Source organism: Rutilus rutilus (genome assembly GCF_951802725.1).
Source record: "Rutilus rutilus genome assembly, chromosome: 2".
Lineage (NCBI taxonomy): Eukaryota > Metazoa > Chordata > Actinopteri > Cypriniformes > Leuciscidae > Rutilus > Rutilus rutilus.
The window spans coordinates 38646403-38664337 of NC_140210.1; the positions used below are offsets into that span (position 1 = coordinate 38646403).

Below are 17935 nucleotides of genomic sequence, written 5' to 3' on the forward strand. Positions count from 1 at the left end.
TCGGTCTCTATGCTGTAGAATTTCTGAGGACATTTATTTAGTTCAGAAATATGCGGTTATCTAACATAATCCCTCATACATCGGAACCGTGAGCGTTTCCTTTCTCTGTGTTTATACTTCTACTCCACTACGTCACGTGTGACGAGTCACGTGACGGAAATGAGCAAAACACTACCGCAGTCAACTGCATGTTAGTAGCTTCTATAATACTCTTACCTGCAAAAATATTATATAGCGTAACATAAGCAGACATTATATCACCAATTTTGATGCTTTAAAACGACACGCGAGACATAACGGGTTATGCAAAGGAGAAGAAGCAGCTAGTAAGCAAGAGTAAGGTATTCTGCATAAATTGGATTTTATCATATTTAACTTGCACAGGTCAAGTGCAAAAGAGATTGCACACATACAATAAATGTGATGGATTTCTGTCGAGATCGTTCTGTATTACATACTATTACAATAATATGTTTAATACAGCATTTCAATCAGCTTGTTGTTATTGCTTGTGTTATTCTTATTATATTATTGTTATTGATTGTGTTATTATTATTCCAGAACAGCTAGAATTGCCATGAAGGGACTTTACTGCAAACCAGGTGGAGACCAGGGTGATGTGAAGTTTGTCTTACAGGAAATGGTGAGAGTGCCTGAAAATGCATGGATTTACATATTCAAAGTTTCCTAAACAAATCTGTTAAGGCATTTGGAATTGTCTGACGTCCTTTGCTTTTTTTTCCCCATAGAATGCACCCACTAACATTGGCAGCCATCAGGTCAAAGTTCAAGTAAAAATCTGTGCACTTAGTCCGGTTGATTTTAAGGTAATATGATTTTTCACCATGTCTACTAGATCTTGAACGACGTCTAGTGATTTAATGTGATTGACCTGCAGAACAGCGTATGGAGGCCCAAACTTCAAAATGTTTACAAAACATGATGGACATTTCACAGACATTTCATTTTTATGAATATTTGCATCCATCTCTTAATCTGTTTTCCAGCTGTACGAGGACCTCAGGCTTGAGAGCGAGCTTGTCCCAGTTGGAAGGGAGATCACTGGGGTTGTTCTACAAGGTTTGCATGACTTCTTGTGTATTTGACGCCATTACCTTTTACTGCTGATTACTAACCAAATAAGCTTGACTGATAAATCGAATGCGATGCATATCCTTTTCCAGTTGGACCCAAAGTGACGTTTTTCCAGCCAGATGATGAGGTTGTTGGTAAGAACTTTATTAGATTCTCTTTTTTTATTAGAGTCTGCTCTACACTCACCTAAAGGATTATTAGGAACACCATACTAATACTGTGTTTGACCCCCTTTCACCTTCAGAACTGCCTTAATTCTACGTGGCATTGATTCAACAAGGTGCTGAGAGCATTCTTTAGAAATGTTGGCCCATATATTATTGATAGGATAGCATCTTGCAGTTGATGGAGATTTGTGGGATGCACATCCAGGGCACGAAGCTCCTGTTCCACCACATCCCAAAGATGCTCTATTGGGTTGAGATCTGGTGACTGTGGGGGCCATTTTAGTACAGTGAACTCATTGTCATGTTCAAGAAACCAATTTGAAATGATTCGAGCTTTGTGACATGGTGCATTGTCCTGCTGGAAGTAGCCATCAGAGGATGGGTACATGGTGGTCATAAAGGGATGGACATGGTCAGAAACAATGCTCAGGTAGGCCGTGGCATTTAAACGATGCCCAATTGGCACTAAGGGGCCTAAAGTGTGCCAAGAAAACATCCCCCACACCATTACACCACCACCACCAGCCTGCACAGTGGTAACAAGGCATGATGGATCCATGTTCTCATTCTGTTTACGCCAAATTCTGACTCTACCATCTGAATGTCTCAACAGAAATCGAGACTCATCAGACCAGGCAACATTTTTCCAGTCTTCAACTGTCCAATTTTGGTGAGCTCGTGCAAATTGTAGCCTCTTTTTCCTATTTGTAGTGGAGATGAGTGGTACCCGGTGGGGTCTTCTGCTGTTGTAGCCCATCCGTCTCAAGGTTGTGTGTGTTGTGGCTTCACAAATGCTTGGCTGCATACCTCGGTTGTAACGAGTGGTTATTTCAGTCAAAGTTGCTCTTCTATCAGCTTGAATCAGTCAGCCCATTCTCCTCTGACCTCTAGCATCAACAAGGCATTTTCGCCCACAGGACTGCCGCATACTGGATGTTTTTCCCTTTTCACACCATTCTTTGTAAACCCTAGAAATGGTTGTGCGTGAAAATCCCAGTAACTGAGCAGACTGTGAAATACTCAGACCGGCCCGTCTGGCACCAACAACCATGCCACGCTCAAAATTGCTTAAATCACCTTTCTTTCCCATTCTGACATTCAGTTTGGAGTTCAGGAGATTGTCTTGACCAGGACCACACCCCTAAATGCATTGAAGCAACTGCCATGTGATTGGTTGATTAGATAATTGCATTAATGAGAAATTGAACAGGTGTTCCTAATAATCCTTTAGGTGAGTGTATATATATATAATCGTGTATATATATATAATCAAATGAACATTTGCATGTCTTCTCAGGAATTCTCCCTCTGGATGCTGAGCTGTCTGGCCTTTGTTCCGTAGTGCTTATTGATGAATATGATTTAGGTATTGTTGTTCGCATTACACTCCTACCTAGTTCCTTAAAGATACACTGCTTTTCTAACAATGTACTTTTTATTTCCATATGCTAACAGTTCAGAAGCCTGAGAAAGTGAGCTGGTTTGAAGCAGCAGCGGTCATTAAAGACGGTCTCAGGGCCTACACTGCTCTCCATACTCTGGCTCGGATGGCTGCGGGTCAGACTGTGCTAGTGCTGGATGGGGCTGGTGTAGGTATCTGTGCAGAGGTCACCTTGCTGATGATTCCTATTAGTTTTAGTATAAGTTTGAGTTCGGAAGTTTCTTATGCTCACCAAGGCTGCATTTATTTGATTAAAAAAATACAATAAAAACAGTTATATTGTGACATTATTACCATTTAAAATAACTTTTTTTCTATTGTAACGTTTTTTTAAATAATAATTTATTCCTGTGATGTCAAAGCTGAATTTTCAGCATCATTACTTTAGTCTTTAGTGTCACAGAAATCATTCTACACTGAACAAAATTATAAACGCAACACTTTTGTTTTTGCCCCCATTTTTCATGAGCTGAACTCAAAGATCTAAGACTTTTTCTATGTACACAAAAGGCCTATTTCTCTCAAATATTGTTCACAAATCTGTGTTAGTGAGCACTTCTCCTTTGCCGAGATAATCCATCCACCTCACAGGTGTGGCATATCAAGATGCTGATTAGACAGCACGATTATTGCACAGGTGTGCCTATAATATGCTGATTTGCTGCTTAAGAAACATTTCTTACTATTATCAATGTTGAAAACAGTTGTGTTGCCCCAAAGAACAGCATTTATTTAAAATAGACATCTTTTGTAACACTATAACCCACGGTTTCACAGACAAGGTTTAAGCTAGTCCCAGACTAAAATGCATGTTTGAGCTGGTTTAACTGAAAGTAACTTGCACTAATATATCTTAAAATATGTCAGTGCCATTGTTTTGTCTCAAGATGCACACCAGTAATGTTTTTTTCCTAAGTTTATAAATGTCCTATTTAAACTAAGACTTAATCCTGGCCTAATCTAAGCTCTGTCTGTGAACTGGGCCTAAATGTCCTTACTGTCACTTTTGAATAATTTAATGTGTCCTTACTGAACAAAAGTTTTTAAAAAATATATACGGTGTATAAATCTTACCGACCCCAAACTTTTGACCGATACTGCATCAATGTTGAAACGTGTCAATTTTGTCATATATTGATTAAAAAATTTATGTTGTTATCATTTAGTGGTCTTCTCATATCAGAATCAGCACAACAGATCTATAACCATTGTTTGGCGCCCTGCATTCAATGTCTAAAATCATTATCGTACTTCCTGTTTTGTGTGCATGCAGCCCTTTGGAGTTCTGGCCATTCAGCTCGCCCACTATCACGGTGTGAAAGTCTTGGCTACAGCTTTGTCTCCGGACGACCAGAAGTTTTTGGAAGAGCTCCGACCGAGTGTGGGTGGGTACTGAAGTGTGCGTTGTGGAGAGGAATAACAGCCAAGATATTTTCTCAATGAAGTGTCAGTTTAGGAGGGAGTCCAAGCTTGGTTTGACTTACCGCTTCACTGGAAGTTTTGATTCTTGAAAAACTTGGCATGAGTTGTTCTGAAATAAACACCAGACAAACTGAAATGTCAGGCTGGGGAGTGAAATGGGGCGAATCTTTTTTTAATCTCTAGTTGCGATCTCTTGTAAAGTTATCTGTTCTCTTGTACTTACAGTGTTATATGTGTTCTCATTTCATGAGCATATGAAACCATCATCACATTTTCTGTAAAAGCGAGAAGTCTCAAATCTACCCAAGTCTAATCAAATGTAGAAATCTCTAAGTTTTGATTGTTGCAGAGGGCATGTTCTCATATTTCAGAGATGTGCTGTAATGCTGGCAGTTCAAAGATTCAAACCTCTTCCTGTCTTCTTTGTTCCTCTGAAAATCAACAGATTTCATTTGTCCTAGATTTTTCTTTCTTTAAACTCACTCACATTGATTGTCAAACCTTTTCTGAAAGTGCCTCTCTTTATCTTCTCACTTCAACCTTGAGCATTTCTTTGTCTTTCTTCACCATGTGATTTTCTTCATATTGTTTCTTCCTGCTGTTTGCACTTGCTCAAGGTGTGCAGGAATCACTTTTGGGTAAGTTGCGTATGGCAGAAATCTCTTCTATATACTGTCTATTCGCACTAACATATTCTTTGATTGACACCATGTACAAGTATTTTAAATGCTTCGTTGATATTAATTAGATGAATTTTTTTTTTTAGCATCAGTACTGAAATGTATATTTCTTCCCTCAGCTCGTGTGATCAGAGTGTGGGACTCAAAGGAGAACTTGGTGGACTCGTGCCTTGAAGAAACTGGAGGTCTTGGAGTGGACATCATCATTGATTCAGGAGGTTTACGGCTACTTTATATGACATTTCTAACCATTTCAACATAGTCTTATCATATCTGGTTTTAATTAATTATATAAATACTGATTTTGAGTCCTACAAGCATTTGTGTTGCAAATGCTAATTTATTTTACACTCCCATTTTTTTGGTAAAAAAAATCTAGTCTATGCTCAACAACGCAGCATTTTTTTGGTAAAAAAATACAGTAAAAACAGAAATATTGTGAAATATTTTTGCATTGTAAAATAACCGGTTTCTGTTTATATATTTTGAAATGTAATTTATTCCTCTTGACGGCAAAGCTTAATTTTTTGCTCCAGTCTTTAGTGTCACACGATCCTTCAGAAATTATTTTAATATGCTGTTTTGGTGCTCAAGAAACATTTATTGTTAATATTATTTATTATTAGGTTGAAAACAGTTGATATTTTGTGGAAACTGTGATGCACTTTAGAGAATACTTTGATTGATGGAAAGTTCAGAAGAACAGCATTTATTTGAAATAGAAATCTTTTGTAACAATGTAAAATACTTTAGTATCACTTTTGCTCAATTTAATGTGTCCTTGCTGAATAAAAGCATTCATTTTCTTTAAAAATAATCTTACGTGACCCTCAAACCTTGGAATGGTAGTGTACATTTACATTTTCAATGTCATGTTAATTTTCACATAGTTCAATTTCAATTAGCAGTGTATGATTTTGTGCCTTTCTTGAACAGTGAGACTCTATGAGGAGGAGGCAGAAACTCAGAGTCATCGCCCACATAAACATGACCTCCTTACCCTTCTTTCAGTTGGAGGTCATTGGGTCACCACAGAACAACAATTACAGGTTAGTAGCTCCCTGTTCTCTTCAATACACTTTAACATTCTGCATTTTGTCTTGATTGACTCGCAGCAGGTTTAGATACACCTAACAAAATCATTATTATCCTCTTTTCAAAGCTGGATCCTCCTGACAGCCACATTCTCTTCCTGAAGGCAGCGTCTCTCTCGTTCCTTAATGACGAGGTGTGGACAACATCCCGTGCCAAGCAGGGCCGATATCTTCGTATCTTTTACCACAAACTTAATTAATATGTAACTGAACACTGCCTCTTGATTGGCCCAGTTATATCACAAAGCATTCAGGCCTCTGCTTTATTTATCAGCATTGAAAAGTCAAATACTCTATGGACGCATTTACACTGCACTCTTGATGCCCAATTCCGATTCGTTGACTATATCCGATTTTTTTTTTTGAAGATTAGCTTACATCATCTTTTAAAAGATACCCATATCCGATGTCTGCATTTACACTATTCGTACACTTGGTGAAACAACCCAAGGTAGACGTACTGACCCGGAAGAGCTTAGGCTGAAAAGGAAGTAAAAATGGTGCGATTTGCAATGGACGCATGAAAAGATAATACAAGCTTTTGCTTTCAATGACGTACGATTCGCATTGATGGGAATATCCGATCTGTTATGGGATTATTTTTGTGCCTTTAATATTCAACGTAGCTTTTTAAGAAATGAATGAAAATATAAATTGAAACTGAATAAAATGTCTTTGAAACCGGGAAAAAAATAAATCGCAGGCAAAATTTTTTACTTTTACTAACTGTTTTCAACACTGACGTCTTCACTTCCAGGTCAAGAATCTGTCAATCAAACACTCAGTAGCCAATGAGAACACACCGTGTTCAAATGAGCAAACAAATGTGTCAGAATGGCAAACGAAAACTCAGGGAGCGTAAACGAAAACTTCAGAAGCTTAAATGAAAACTCTGGAAGCGCATTTGTAAGTACAGATCAGTGAAAGAAAGAGGAGAAAACAGTTAGCAAAACATGCAACATGCAGTGTATTAAAAACACAGTCCAAAATTTTGCCTGCGATACATTTTTTTTCCGGTTTCAAAGACAATGTCCATCATTAGTTTCTTGAAAAGTTCCGTTAAATTTTAAAGGCACAAATATAATCCCATAATCTGTCCGCTTACATGGTAGAACAAAATCCCCATTTCCGATTAATATCAGATTTATATGACTGAGGCCTAAAATCGATCTGAGAATATCAGAATCCATGTGCTTTTTTCCTTACACGTTCGTGGGTCATATCCCATGTGCCACATGGGAGGGAAAAATTGGTATTGGGTCACTTGAACCATGTCATGCAGCCTATGTTTAAGAGATCCAGCTCAATCTATAGTGTAGTTTATGTATTTAACAAATGCTTTTATCCAAAGTGACTTGTATGCATTTTCTTTTGTAAATGATTTGCCATGAAGCCTTAATATAGACTCTGGCTCTGATAGGCAGATCTTTATTCTTTAGACAAACCACTAATGTTTTACTCTCAAGTGGAATGAAGAAAAGAGATCTGACTAGATTGTATCAGAATTTTTTTTTAAATCCCTATATGTAGCAATGAGGTCATTGGGTTCCTCAGTGTGCATATGGCTTGTCCATGCCAATTTGATATATTTGAGACCTGAGGGTTTTCTCCCAGTGTCCTCAGGCTACTGGAACGGTCTTTTCAACAACATACAAGGCACATGGTTTCCGGTCTTTAACTGGGTTATTCGCCTTTAGTCTGCTCTCTCTCAGATATCTTGAAAGATGTGATGGATAAACTAAGCACAGGCACTTTCAGGTGAGAATGAGGAATAAACAAGTGTGTGAAAGGAGCAAAAGGTTGCGTGAATGAGAGTCTGTACAGAAGGAGAAATTATGAACTTAAAACTGAATGTATGTGTACTGTGTCTGTAATGTATAGAGGAAAAGTGTGAAATCATCTTTGTCATTGTGAATGGTGCTGAATTTGACTGTTGTCTCTGCGCAGGCCGCAGTTGGAGCAACCTGTGCCTTTATATGAAGCCACAGTCTCCATGGAGATGGTGCAGAGAAAGCAAACAAGGAAGAGAATAGTTGTTAAGCTTTGAAGAGGACTGAAAATATGTTTTCCATATGTAAATTGTAGTCGTTGTTGTAATTAATCTCATATGTTCAGTTGCACTTTTAATTGTAAACACATTAAAATTCTTTAAATGGAAATCAAGCTCCTTTTTTTCTAAAACAATAGATGCATCACAAAGCAAAACATATGTATAAAAAAATATATATAATAAACATTTGAAATTGGTATGTCGTGAAATATTTTGGCTAGGAACTTTGCCCTAGTTATGACAGACTTTAGATGCGATTCTTCTCTTCTCAAGCATTCCCAATGGATTATTAACGCCACCATCTGATCCCATTTCTCTTCCCCATTAATATGGGCAGCTTTGTGTGGAAAAGGACAGATAACGCTGACCTAGAATCCGGCATCATTGTTCAGAGGTATGCATTTGATTATCAGTGGTCTTCTATCAAAAACTCAGCATGCAGATCATTTGCTTTCAATAGAAGATTGGTATTTGTTAAGATCTCATTGTCCTAAATGTCCCCTTGTCTTCCTGTCCACCATTATTATCAAAATTGTCACGCAGGAAAAAGTTCACCTAAAAAGTTCTAATCACTAGATGTTACTAATATGTTCACGCAGATAATTTCCATGCCGTGAAAGTGAGCATTGTTCTTTTCGGACACAATTAAGATAACTACGACGGTAGAAAAGAGCAGCATGAACATTCTTAAAAATGTTTCCTTTCGAGTTCCAAGGAAAAAAAGAGGAATACATCCAGATTTGAGTGTTTAGTTTTTGGGTGACCTATTCTTTTAAGGGGTTTGGACTCCATATTTCCCGTAGCATTGGAGGTCTGTAGTTCAATGGTTAACCGGATCTGTTGGTTCTGTACTCAGTCTTGGCTTGCGTTTAAAATCTTGGCAGTGACAGCATGAGGAATGCCCTAATGTTACCACAGTGACTATTGTCTCAGGAGGTTTTGAAGAACCACTTGTGTGTGTTCCAGAATCCTTTGCTCCTCTAGTCTCAGGCTCTCCACCACACACACTTGTTCAAGGCGAGACAGGTTTGCACCCTGTTTGAGCTGCGATAGCTGTTAAAAAATGCAAAGACTTGGGCTGTAAGTGGTTTCATATCTTTAATTAGACACAGGCAGCATTAAGAATGAATAGATTATAATTAGACTCACCCTCTCTAGTGCTTTGACATTGCCATCAGTGAGGTTATTGCAAAGCTTTAGGGCAGACTGAATGCACCACTCTTCCCTATCCTGGCTCACCGCTGCCCCCAAGAGGACACTCTTCCAACTACCACTGCAGTCAACAGCATTAAGTCAGTTTTGAATGTATTCAAATAATTGTCATGAAATAAAATGCAGGCAAGTAAAAGCAATAACAGTGACAAGACTGTGGCATGTATTTTGCATTATCACACACTCACACAGTCAAATTTCCACTCATACAAATAAAGTGTTTAGGATGATAACTTCTCACTATTGCTCAGGTGACAAGGACAGCAGTCTCAGTGCAGTCATCAGTCGCCAGGAAGGGCCATCCATCCCAAATGTCAAGTTTCTGAAGAGTGAGAACATATGGGAACTGAATTTGCTGTCCTATACAGTTGTACTGTAAAAACTGGCCACTGTCATGATGAACACGTAATGACACAACAGAATTTATTAGAACTGCTAAATGTCCCCAAGGTCATGAATTTAAGTCAGAGTTTGAAATCAACACTCTTCAAGAACTGCAACATTACACAGTTATACATCAAACTGTAAGAACAATAATGTGGCCTTTTTATGCTGTATTCCTTGCAAGCTATTCAACAAAAAATGGCAAAGGTTAGTTGTCTCGACAAGCAAGAAAGGTTGACACGAAGCACGATAAATATCGAACCTCCGGTGAATCACCCGTTATCAAAACAACAGAATCATCAACATTAGCTTGGCTTTTCAGAGATGGCGAGAACTGAGGGAATTGAGTTGTTGTAAAAGCGACGAGATGCCATTTTTATACTCGAGTAAGGTATTTTATTGAACAAATAAATTGCCATATGCAACTCTCTAATAGAGTTAAAGCATTATATTTGTGAAGGGTCATTTCATTATGGGTGTTGTAGCGCTGTGCTGGAATTTATTTTCAAGGGAGTACCGTGTCTATTAAAGTTTATAGCAACAGTAACGTTTTCAGCTAGTCAGCTGAGGTCCTTTCCATATAAACTAGTTATATCGCTTAAGCCTAGTAGTAAATGTTTTATGAGCAGTAGGATAACCATATTCATCCGCACAGTCACGCAGAGCCGAAGCACAACCAAAATAATGTTCTTCTGCAAAATGCATGAAGATTTGTTTTTAACTTGCTAGAAAGCCAAATGTTACATGTGAAGCGGACCTTTAAAAAAAGGTGTGCTAAATAGTTTTGTGGAAACCATGATACCCAAAAATGTCACATATGATTGTTATTGACATAATACACTCACCTAAAGGATTATTAGGAACACCTGTTCAATTTCTCATCAAGTCAAGAAAATCTCCTGAACTCTAAACTGAATGTCAGAATGGGAAAGAAAGGTGATTTAAGCAATTTTGAGCGTGGCATGGTTGTTGGTGCCAGACGGGCCGGTCTGAGTATTTCACAATCTGCTCAGTTACTGGGATTTTCACGCACAACCATTTCTAGGGTTTACAAAGAATGGTGTGAAAAGGGAAAAACATCCAGTATGCGGCAGTCCTGTGGGCGAAAATCCCTTGTTGATGTTAGAGGTCAGAGGAGAATGGGCCGACTGATTCAAGCTGATAGAAGAGCAACTTTGACTGAAATAACCACTCGTTACAACCGAGGTATGCAGCAAAGCATTTGTGAAGCCACAACACGCACAACCTTGAGGCGGATGGGCTACAACCAGTTGAAGACTGGAAAAATGTTGCCTGGTCTGATGAGTCTCGATTTCTGTTGAGACATTCAGATGGTAGAGTCAGAATTTGGCGTAAACAGAATGAGAACATGGATCCATCATGCCTTGTTACCACTGTGCAGGCTGGTGGTGGTGGTGTAATGGTGTGGGGGATGTTTTCTTGGCACACTTTAGGCCCCTTAGTGCCAATTGGGCATCGTTTAAATGCCACGGCCTACCTGAGCATTGTTTCTGACCATGTCCATCCCTTTATGACCACCATGTACCCATCCTCTGATGGCTACTTCCAGCAGGATAATGCACCATGTCACAAAGCTCGAATCATTTCAAATTGGTTTCTTGAACGTGACAATGAGTTCACTGTACTAAAATGGCCCCCACAGTCACCAGATCTCAACCCAATAGAGCATCTTTGGGATGTGGTGGAACGGGAGCTTCGTGCCCTGGATGTGCATCCCACAAATCTCCATCAACTGCAAGATGCTATCCTATCAATATGGGCCAACATTTCTAAAGAATGCTTTCAGCACCTTGTTGAATCAATGCCACGTAGAATTAAGGCAGATCTGAAGGCAAAAGGGGGTCAAACACAGTATTAGTATGGTGTTCCTAATAATCCTTTAGGTGAGTGTATATCTGTTACTTACCTTAAAAAATCATTGTCCTTCAGGTAGAGTAGTTTTTGTGTTAGCTGTTTGTCTCTTTCATTTAGACACAACTTTAGAGTTCCTACAATAACAACAAATAGTGATTGATAGAGGTTCAGAAAATTTTATATTTCAGTATGCATGTTGCTTACCTAAATCAACATATACTACGCTGTGGGGGTTGCCAGGAGCAACAAAGCCATATTCCAAAAGCAGTCTGTGATTATCATGAGGACCGTAATTGATGAATGCTTGCTGGAACTTCTTACAGCCTTGGACACTTTTAACCTCGTAGCAGCAAGTGTCTTTGTTGAAGCCAGCTTCAACCTGCACACCAGGGAAAGTTAATAATTCTCCTTACTTATAGCCATGCAACTTTACCGTTTTGTAAGAAATTGCTTTACCATTCAAAAGATTGGGGTCAGTAAGATTTAAAACAAAGTAAATGATACAGCATTAAATTAATCAGAAGTGACAGTAAAGACATTTATAAAGTTACAAAAGATTTTTTATTTCAAATAAATGCTGTTTTTTATAAACACGGTTTCCACCAAAATATTGCAAAACTGTTTTCGACGTTGATAATAATAAGAAATGTTTCTTGAGCATCTAATCAGCATATCAGAATGATTTCTGAAGGATCATGTGACACTGAAGACTGATGATGCTGAATATTCAGCTTTGATCAGGAATAAATTACATTTTACAATTATCAATTGTAAGTATCAAGTAATTTTAAAAGTATCAATTAAATGCAGCCTTGGTGAGCATAAGAGACTTATTTCAAGAACATGAAATCTTACTGACCCCAAACTTTTGAACAGTAGTGTATTTCTGTTAGATGCTCTTACTTGGACATTAGGACAGTGGTTCAGCAGGTCAAGGTACGGAGCAAGTGCATAGACATCTTTCTCCCTGGAGAGATAGTTGCTCCGATCATGCTCCATGTACACCGTACGCGTGTTAACGCTACACCAAGCCCACCGCATTGCATCCTGGGTAAACAACTCCTCTGTGGGCTGGTTGAAGAGTGGCTGGAGGGAGCTGAAAAACATCAGGGAAGAGCAGCAGAGTTCCTGAAACTGTTCTTTCTGCTCTGTAGCTTTTTTCTGGAGACTCCTAGGCAAAAGGCCAATGATGTCATCAGACAAGTACACAGGGCACGTGTAGGTCTTTGGGAGGATATTAATGTAGGGACTCCACTCTGATGCATCTCCACGATGTCTCTCAGCAATGAGGAAACAACAAAGAGCCAGAAGAGGAGATATGGGAGGATGCCATCTACAGTTAGAAAGAGAAAATATTTGGGTGCACAGAAAATCTTGCATGGTCCTCCTGAAAAAGCATTCATTATATATATATATATATATATATATATATATATATATATATATATATATGGTTTTGGGGTGAAAAAAAACGATCAGTCCAAAAATACCTTTGTATATAGTCACCCATGTAACTCTTCAGAACTGTGCTGGATGTCAGTAAGCATTTCTCAGGTAAGGAAATCACCATGTCTTTGGCCTGAAAAGGTGACAAATATATTTTCATTGTGGTTTCAGACATCTGAATCCAATCAATAACATTTCTTTTTATTATCGATGTTGAAAACAGTTTTTTTACTGCTTAAAATTTTTTGGGAACCGCAATACATTTTTCTTTCCAGATTCTTTGATGAATATATTCATTTATTTCAAACAGAAATCTTTTGTAACATAAAAGTCTTTAATGTCACTTTTGATAAATTAAACGTATTCCTGCTAAATAAATATATTCGTTTATTTTCTTTTTTTAACTGTGCTTACCCAAAACCTTTGAATGGTAGTATTTCATGGTTTAAAAAAAATGTGAAGCAGCACAACTGTTTTCAACAGTGATAAAAATAAGAAATGGTTATTGAGCACCATATTAGCATATTAGATGGGTATTTTAAACTATATAATATAACTATAGGTATTTTAATAATATATAATAATTTCAATATTTTTTTTGTTAAAATAAATGCATCCTTGTTGAGCAAGTATTTATTTATTTTTTTACTTTTGACCTGCAGTATATATAAAAGTAACGTTACCTTGATAGTCTGAGTTGCCATAAGCCCTCTTCCAGTGTCTGAGGAAAAAATATATAAGTTAGCATAATCACTACATAAGTGTGAAAACTATCTATAACGGTTAACGTTACTTGCCATGGAAGTTGACAGGGATGAGAGACTGTGAGGTGAATCCTCTTTCTTTCAGCCATCTCCTCAAAAGAACAAACTGTGCTTCGTGAGTCAGAGTAACTAGGACCAAAATACATACAACATATTCAAGCATTATACACACTGTACTACAAAGTTACAAATATATCAGCATAGAAACAGAATACCTTTGGAGACATGTGACTCGTGTTTTTTCCGTCTTTTTTCCCTCGCTCTTCTCCCAGTACGGCACCCAGATTTATTCATCTTAAAATGTCCACATAACAGCGCTACATGAAGTTTGTATTGGGTGTAATGTCATTCTAAACCTCAGTTAGAAACAAAACACACATCCACATGGTCAAAAACACAGCCGGATCACGTGCTTAGGTCTTCGGTACGTCATTGTCTTAGTTTGAACCAATCGGAGTATGTAAAAATTATTTTTTTAAATATTGACGTTTAAAAAAAATTCAAAGCGCCCATAATCATCTCTCTGTCGGCAAGTAAAACTTGATGCACATGAAATAATTATCAAACTGCGATGCTTATGAAAGCGTGTTCCTCCGCGCATGCGCAGTAAGCAGCGACACACTAAAAAAAACAGGCAAAAACAAAACTGGACGGACTAGAACAGGTACGTGTTTTGTTGTAACCATGTACACGTTTTCTAAATGCATTCAAATTCGTTATTTTATTAATTAGGCTGTTGTTTCTGTTATGCCACAGGATATGCAGTTATTTTGAGTTTATTTTCCATTGCAGACACATTTTAGCAATGAGCAACAGCAAAGTAGCTCTGGTCACTGGTGCAAATAAAGGCATCGGGTTCGCAATCGTGCGGGCAATGTGCAAACAGTACGCCGGGGACGTGTACCTGACAGCCCGGGATGCTGGTCTAGGAACCGCAGCGGTGGACAGTCTGAAGAAGGAGGGGCTGACTCCTCTTTTCCATCAGCTGGACATCAATGACCCAAACAGCATCCGCACCGCACGGGACTTCTTCAGAGAGAAGTACGGGGGCCTGGACGTGCTCGTCAACAACGCTGGAATCGCCTTCAAAAGTAATTAAAGACATTTGTTAAGAGTATCTGGAAAACCTTACTTGAGTAAAACTACAGATGCCTTACAGTGGAAATTAATTACTCCTTTACAAGTTACAAGTAACCAATTCCAATACGACTTGAGTAAAAGTCTTAGGCCTGGTTTCACAGACAGGGTTTAGATTAAGCCAGGATTAGACTTTAGTTTAATTAAAACATTTAAGTAGCTTTTATAAACGTGTCTTAGAAAAAAACATTACTGGTGTGCATCTTGAGTCAAAACAATGGCACTGACACATTTCAGTGCAAGTTGCTTTCAGTTAAAACAGCTCAAACATGCATTTAGTCTGGGACTAGCTTAAGCCTTGTCTGTGAAACCGGGGGTTAAAGTATCGGATTTTAATGCACTAGTCTTCAACAATTAAGAGACATGCCAGTGAAAAACAAGAAACAGTTGATCTGTGAGGAGAGCAATCACATGTTTATTTTCTGAAATCAAAATCAAACTGAACACTTCAATGTAGCAATAAATCAAGGTCGACACAACAGCCTCTTAAAAGTATACACTCAAGTCTCACTTAAGCTCAAGGGCTCAAAAAGGGCACAAGTAAACCAATATCCTTGAAAAAGGTTGATTCAATATAACAGTAAAATGAAATAGTCAAAGCCTTATCACCAGCTGCAGCCACATCCTCATCTCATATATAAAACACCTGCGATTCACAGTGATCAGCTAATGCACTCACATTCGTGTAATGTCGCCTTCTTGATGAGTTTTGGTGAGTACTGAGCAAAACGCACAAGATATAGTACACTCAATGCCCTGTAGATGGCGATATGGCTTTTTTTGTAGTAGAAATAAACTGCTGAAAAAGTTAGGCGTCATGCAAAATGTAAGGAGTAATTGCATTACTTATCACAAATGTATTGGAGTAAAGAGTACATATACTTATTCAAAGTCAAGTCAAGTAGAGAGAAAAGTTGCTATTATCTTTGTCGCACAAAAGTTACCAAGTTTTATACCATTCCGATGAAGAAAAAATTCAAGTCTTAGTCTAAAATGACCCAGAGGGTTAACATTTTGTCATAATTTTGTGGTATGTGTAAAGAAAACAATGTTTGATTTCTTCATGGCAGTGGCGGACACGACTCCCTTTGGGATCCAGGCAGACGTGACACTGAAGACCAATTTCTTTGCTACTAGAGATATGTGCAATGAGTTCTTGCCCATTATTAAGCCAGGAGGTAAGTCATATATCAGTTATGCCTTGCAGAACCTGCTTGTCTGGTGGTTTTTCTCTTCTCCTCTCTTCCCTCAAATGCTTTTATTTGCTTCTAGGTCGGCTAGTGAATGTCTCCAGCGTAATGGGCTCGATAGCTTTAAGCCGATGCAGTCCAGAACTCCAGGCCCGTTTCCGAAGCGATGACATCACAGAGGAAGAACTGGTTGGGCTGATGGAGCGATTCGTTCATGACGCTCAGGAAGGGGTTCATTCGGAAAAAGGCTGGCCCAGCACTGCGTATGGGGTTTCCAAAACCGGCCTCACCACCCTGACTAGAATCCTAGCCCGAAATCTGATGAAAGAGAGACCTGGAGATGAGATCCTATGCAATGCCTGCTGTCCAGGATGGGTCAGGACTGACATGGCTGGACCAAATGCGACCAAATCTCCAGATGAGGGCGCCATCACTCCAGTGTACTTGGCATTGCTGCCTGCAGGGGCCAAAGAGCCTCATGGGCAGTTTGTTTCAGAGAAGAAAGTGCAGCCCTGGTGAGAGCAAGAAAGAGAGAACAGGTTGTGTTTGTTTGTGTTGAAAAGATGGAGTCAAGTTCAGACACATTCAAACTAACCTCTCTAGTTTCAGACAGTCTAGTTCTAGAAAGTTTTGGACTGAACTAAGACTTCAGGTACTCAAAAAATACACAAAGTTACTATGTGCATTATGTAATTTCGTATTATTGTAAATAAAACACAAAAAGCTTTAACATTTAATCAAAGCTCTACTGAATAGACAAAAATAATACCCAAAAACATTTAAAGTACAATTTTGTTCAAATGCAATGCTTGGCTGCAAACACATGAAAATGCATCATCATCTGGAACCTGCAGTTTTGTTAAAATGAACAGACCAAAATGTTGTGCTCAAAGATCCATATTGCAGGATTTATGTGGTCTTAAGTTTAAGATCAATAGTTTAGAATATCAGCTTGTGTATGTTAAATATTTAATGATGCAAAATGCAAATACAATGTCGACTACATCAATTAATCCTAAATTAAAAATTCATTTTACTCAATGGATTGTGACTTGTCATCTTTTTATGTTAAAATTGATGAATGTTGTACATATAAATAATAATTTCATGAATCTGAAAATTTTGCATTACAAAAATACATCAAATTCCATGATCTTTCTCACCCAGTTGTATTGCTTTCTCTTAAAATCCATGGAAAAAAGTACTGGTTTGGAAGAGAATATCCAGAGGTGGACAAAGTACACAACAAAGTAAATATTTTTACTTAAGTAAAAGTACAGAAGTACTCGTTTTTAAAAGTACTTAAGTATCAGAAGAAAAAGTAAATGTCAATGCATTGTTTTATTATTGTTTTGCATTGTTGTATGTAATACTTACAATACCTTATGCCTCTGAATCTATGCCTGCCTACCTGCCCTCATATCAATAACACAGTTCCAGTAGTGGGATTGAATGTGAGATTGAATAAGTGCACTCAATAACGTCCACATTTCGGACACCCAAATGGCTGTTCCCTCAAATACTGCGCTTTAAGTATGAATATGATAGCCTTACTGTTATCTATAAGCTAGTGTGCTCCAAAACAATGACACAATTCGCATTTAGAAGACCAAACCCAACATTGAAAATGAAAATCGGGTTGATGTCAGAATCCAGTGCCATATTGATGTTAATCTCCAACGTTGGACAGACGTTATATTGTGGTTAAAAATGAAAATAGGTTTGACGTCAGGTTCTGACGTCAACCCGACTTTCATTTCCAACCAAAATCTAATGTCTGTCGTCGGTTTCTGACGTCAACCTGACTTTCATTTCCAACCAAAATGCAACCCCTGCACCCAAAATCATCCCCTGACTGACAACTTTCTACTCAAGAACCTTGACAGAAATGTAGTGGAGTAAAAAGTACGATATTTGTCTTTCAAATGTAGTGAAGTGAAAGTAAAAAGTTTCCAGAAAAAAAAATACTCATGTAAAG

General features: G+C 38.2%; 3 protein-coding genes across 10 annotated transcripts; 2 read left to right on the forward strand and 1 right to left on the reverse strand.

The window, feature by feature from the left end:
* Nucleotides 1-131: 131 nt before the first annotated feature.
* cryzl1 (crystallin, zeta (quinone reductase)-like 1) lies at nt 132-8061 on the forward strand. 8 transcript variants are annotated; one of them, XM_084402870.1, is made up of 14 exons: nt 135-341; nt 562-643; nt 750-827; nt 1008-1080; nt 1185-1229; nt 2560-2628; nt 2718-2851; nt 3977-4088; nt 4743-4763; nt 4925-5023; nt 5742-5854; nt 5968-6073; nt 7612-7657; nt 7847-8061. In XM_084402870.1, exons 2-14 carry the CDS (start codon nt 578-580, stop codon nt 7944-7946), a joined length of 1062 nt encoding a protein of 353 aa, XP_084258996.1. In that variant the 5' UTR covers nt 135-341; nt 562-577; the 3' UTR covers nt 7947-8061. The 8 variants fall into 8 exon arrangements, with proteins under 8 accessions (XP_084259002.1, XP_084258996.1, XP_084259000.1 ...); XM_084402873.1 differs by having other exon boundaries at nt 147-190; XM_084402871.1 differs by having other exon boundaries at nt 153-336.
* setd4 (SET domain containing 4) lies at nt 7997-14061 on the reverse strand. Its single transcript, XM_084402869.1, has 10 exons — nt 13846-14061; nt 13664-13759; nt 13550-13587; nt 12911-12999; nt 12324-12753; nt 11625-11799; nt 11473-11554; nt 9403-9483; nt 9099-9222; nt 7997-9002 (listed from the first exon to the last, which is right to left on the reverse strand). Exons 1-10 carry the CDS (start codon nt 13922-13924, stop codon nt 8871-8873), a joined length of 1326 nt encoding a protein of 441 aa, XP_084258995.1. The 5' UTR covers nt 13925-14061; the 3' UTR covers nt 7997-8870.
* Nucleotides 14062-14121: 60 nt separating this feature from the next.
* Nucleotides 14122-16998, forward strand: cbr1 (carbonyl reductase 1). The gene is made up of 4 exons (XM_084402878.1): nt 14122-14294; nt 14423-14721; nt 15838-15945; nt 16040-16998. The coding sequence occupies exons 2-4, from the start codon at nt 14436-14438 to the stop codon at nt 16474-16476; spliced, it is 831 nt and encodes a 276-aa protein (XP_084259004.1). The 5' UTR covers nt 14122-14294; nt 14423-14435; the 3' UTR covers nt 16477-16998.
* The last annotated feature ends 937 nt before the right edge of the window (nt 16999-17935 follow it).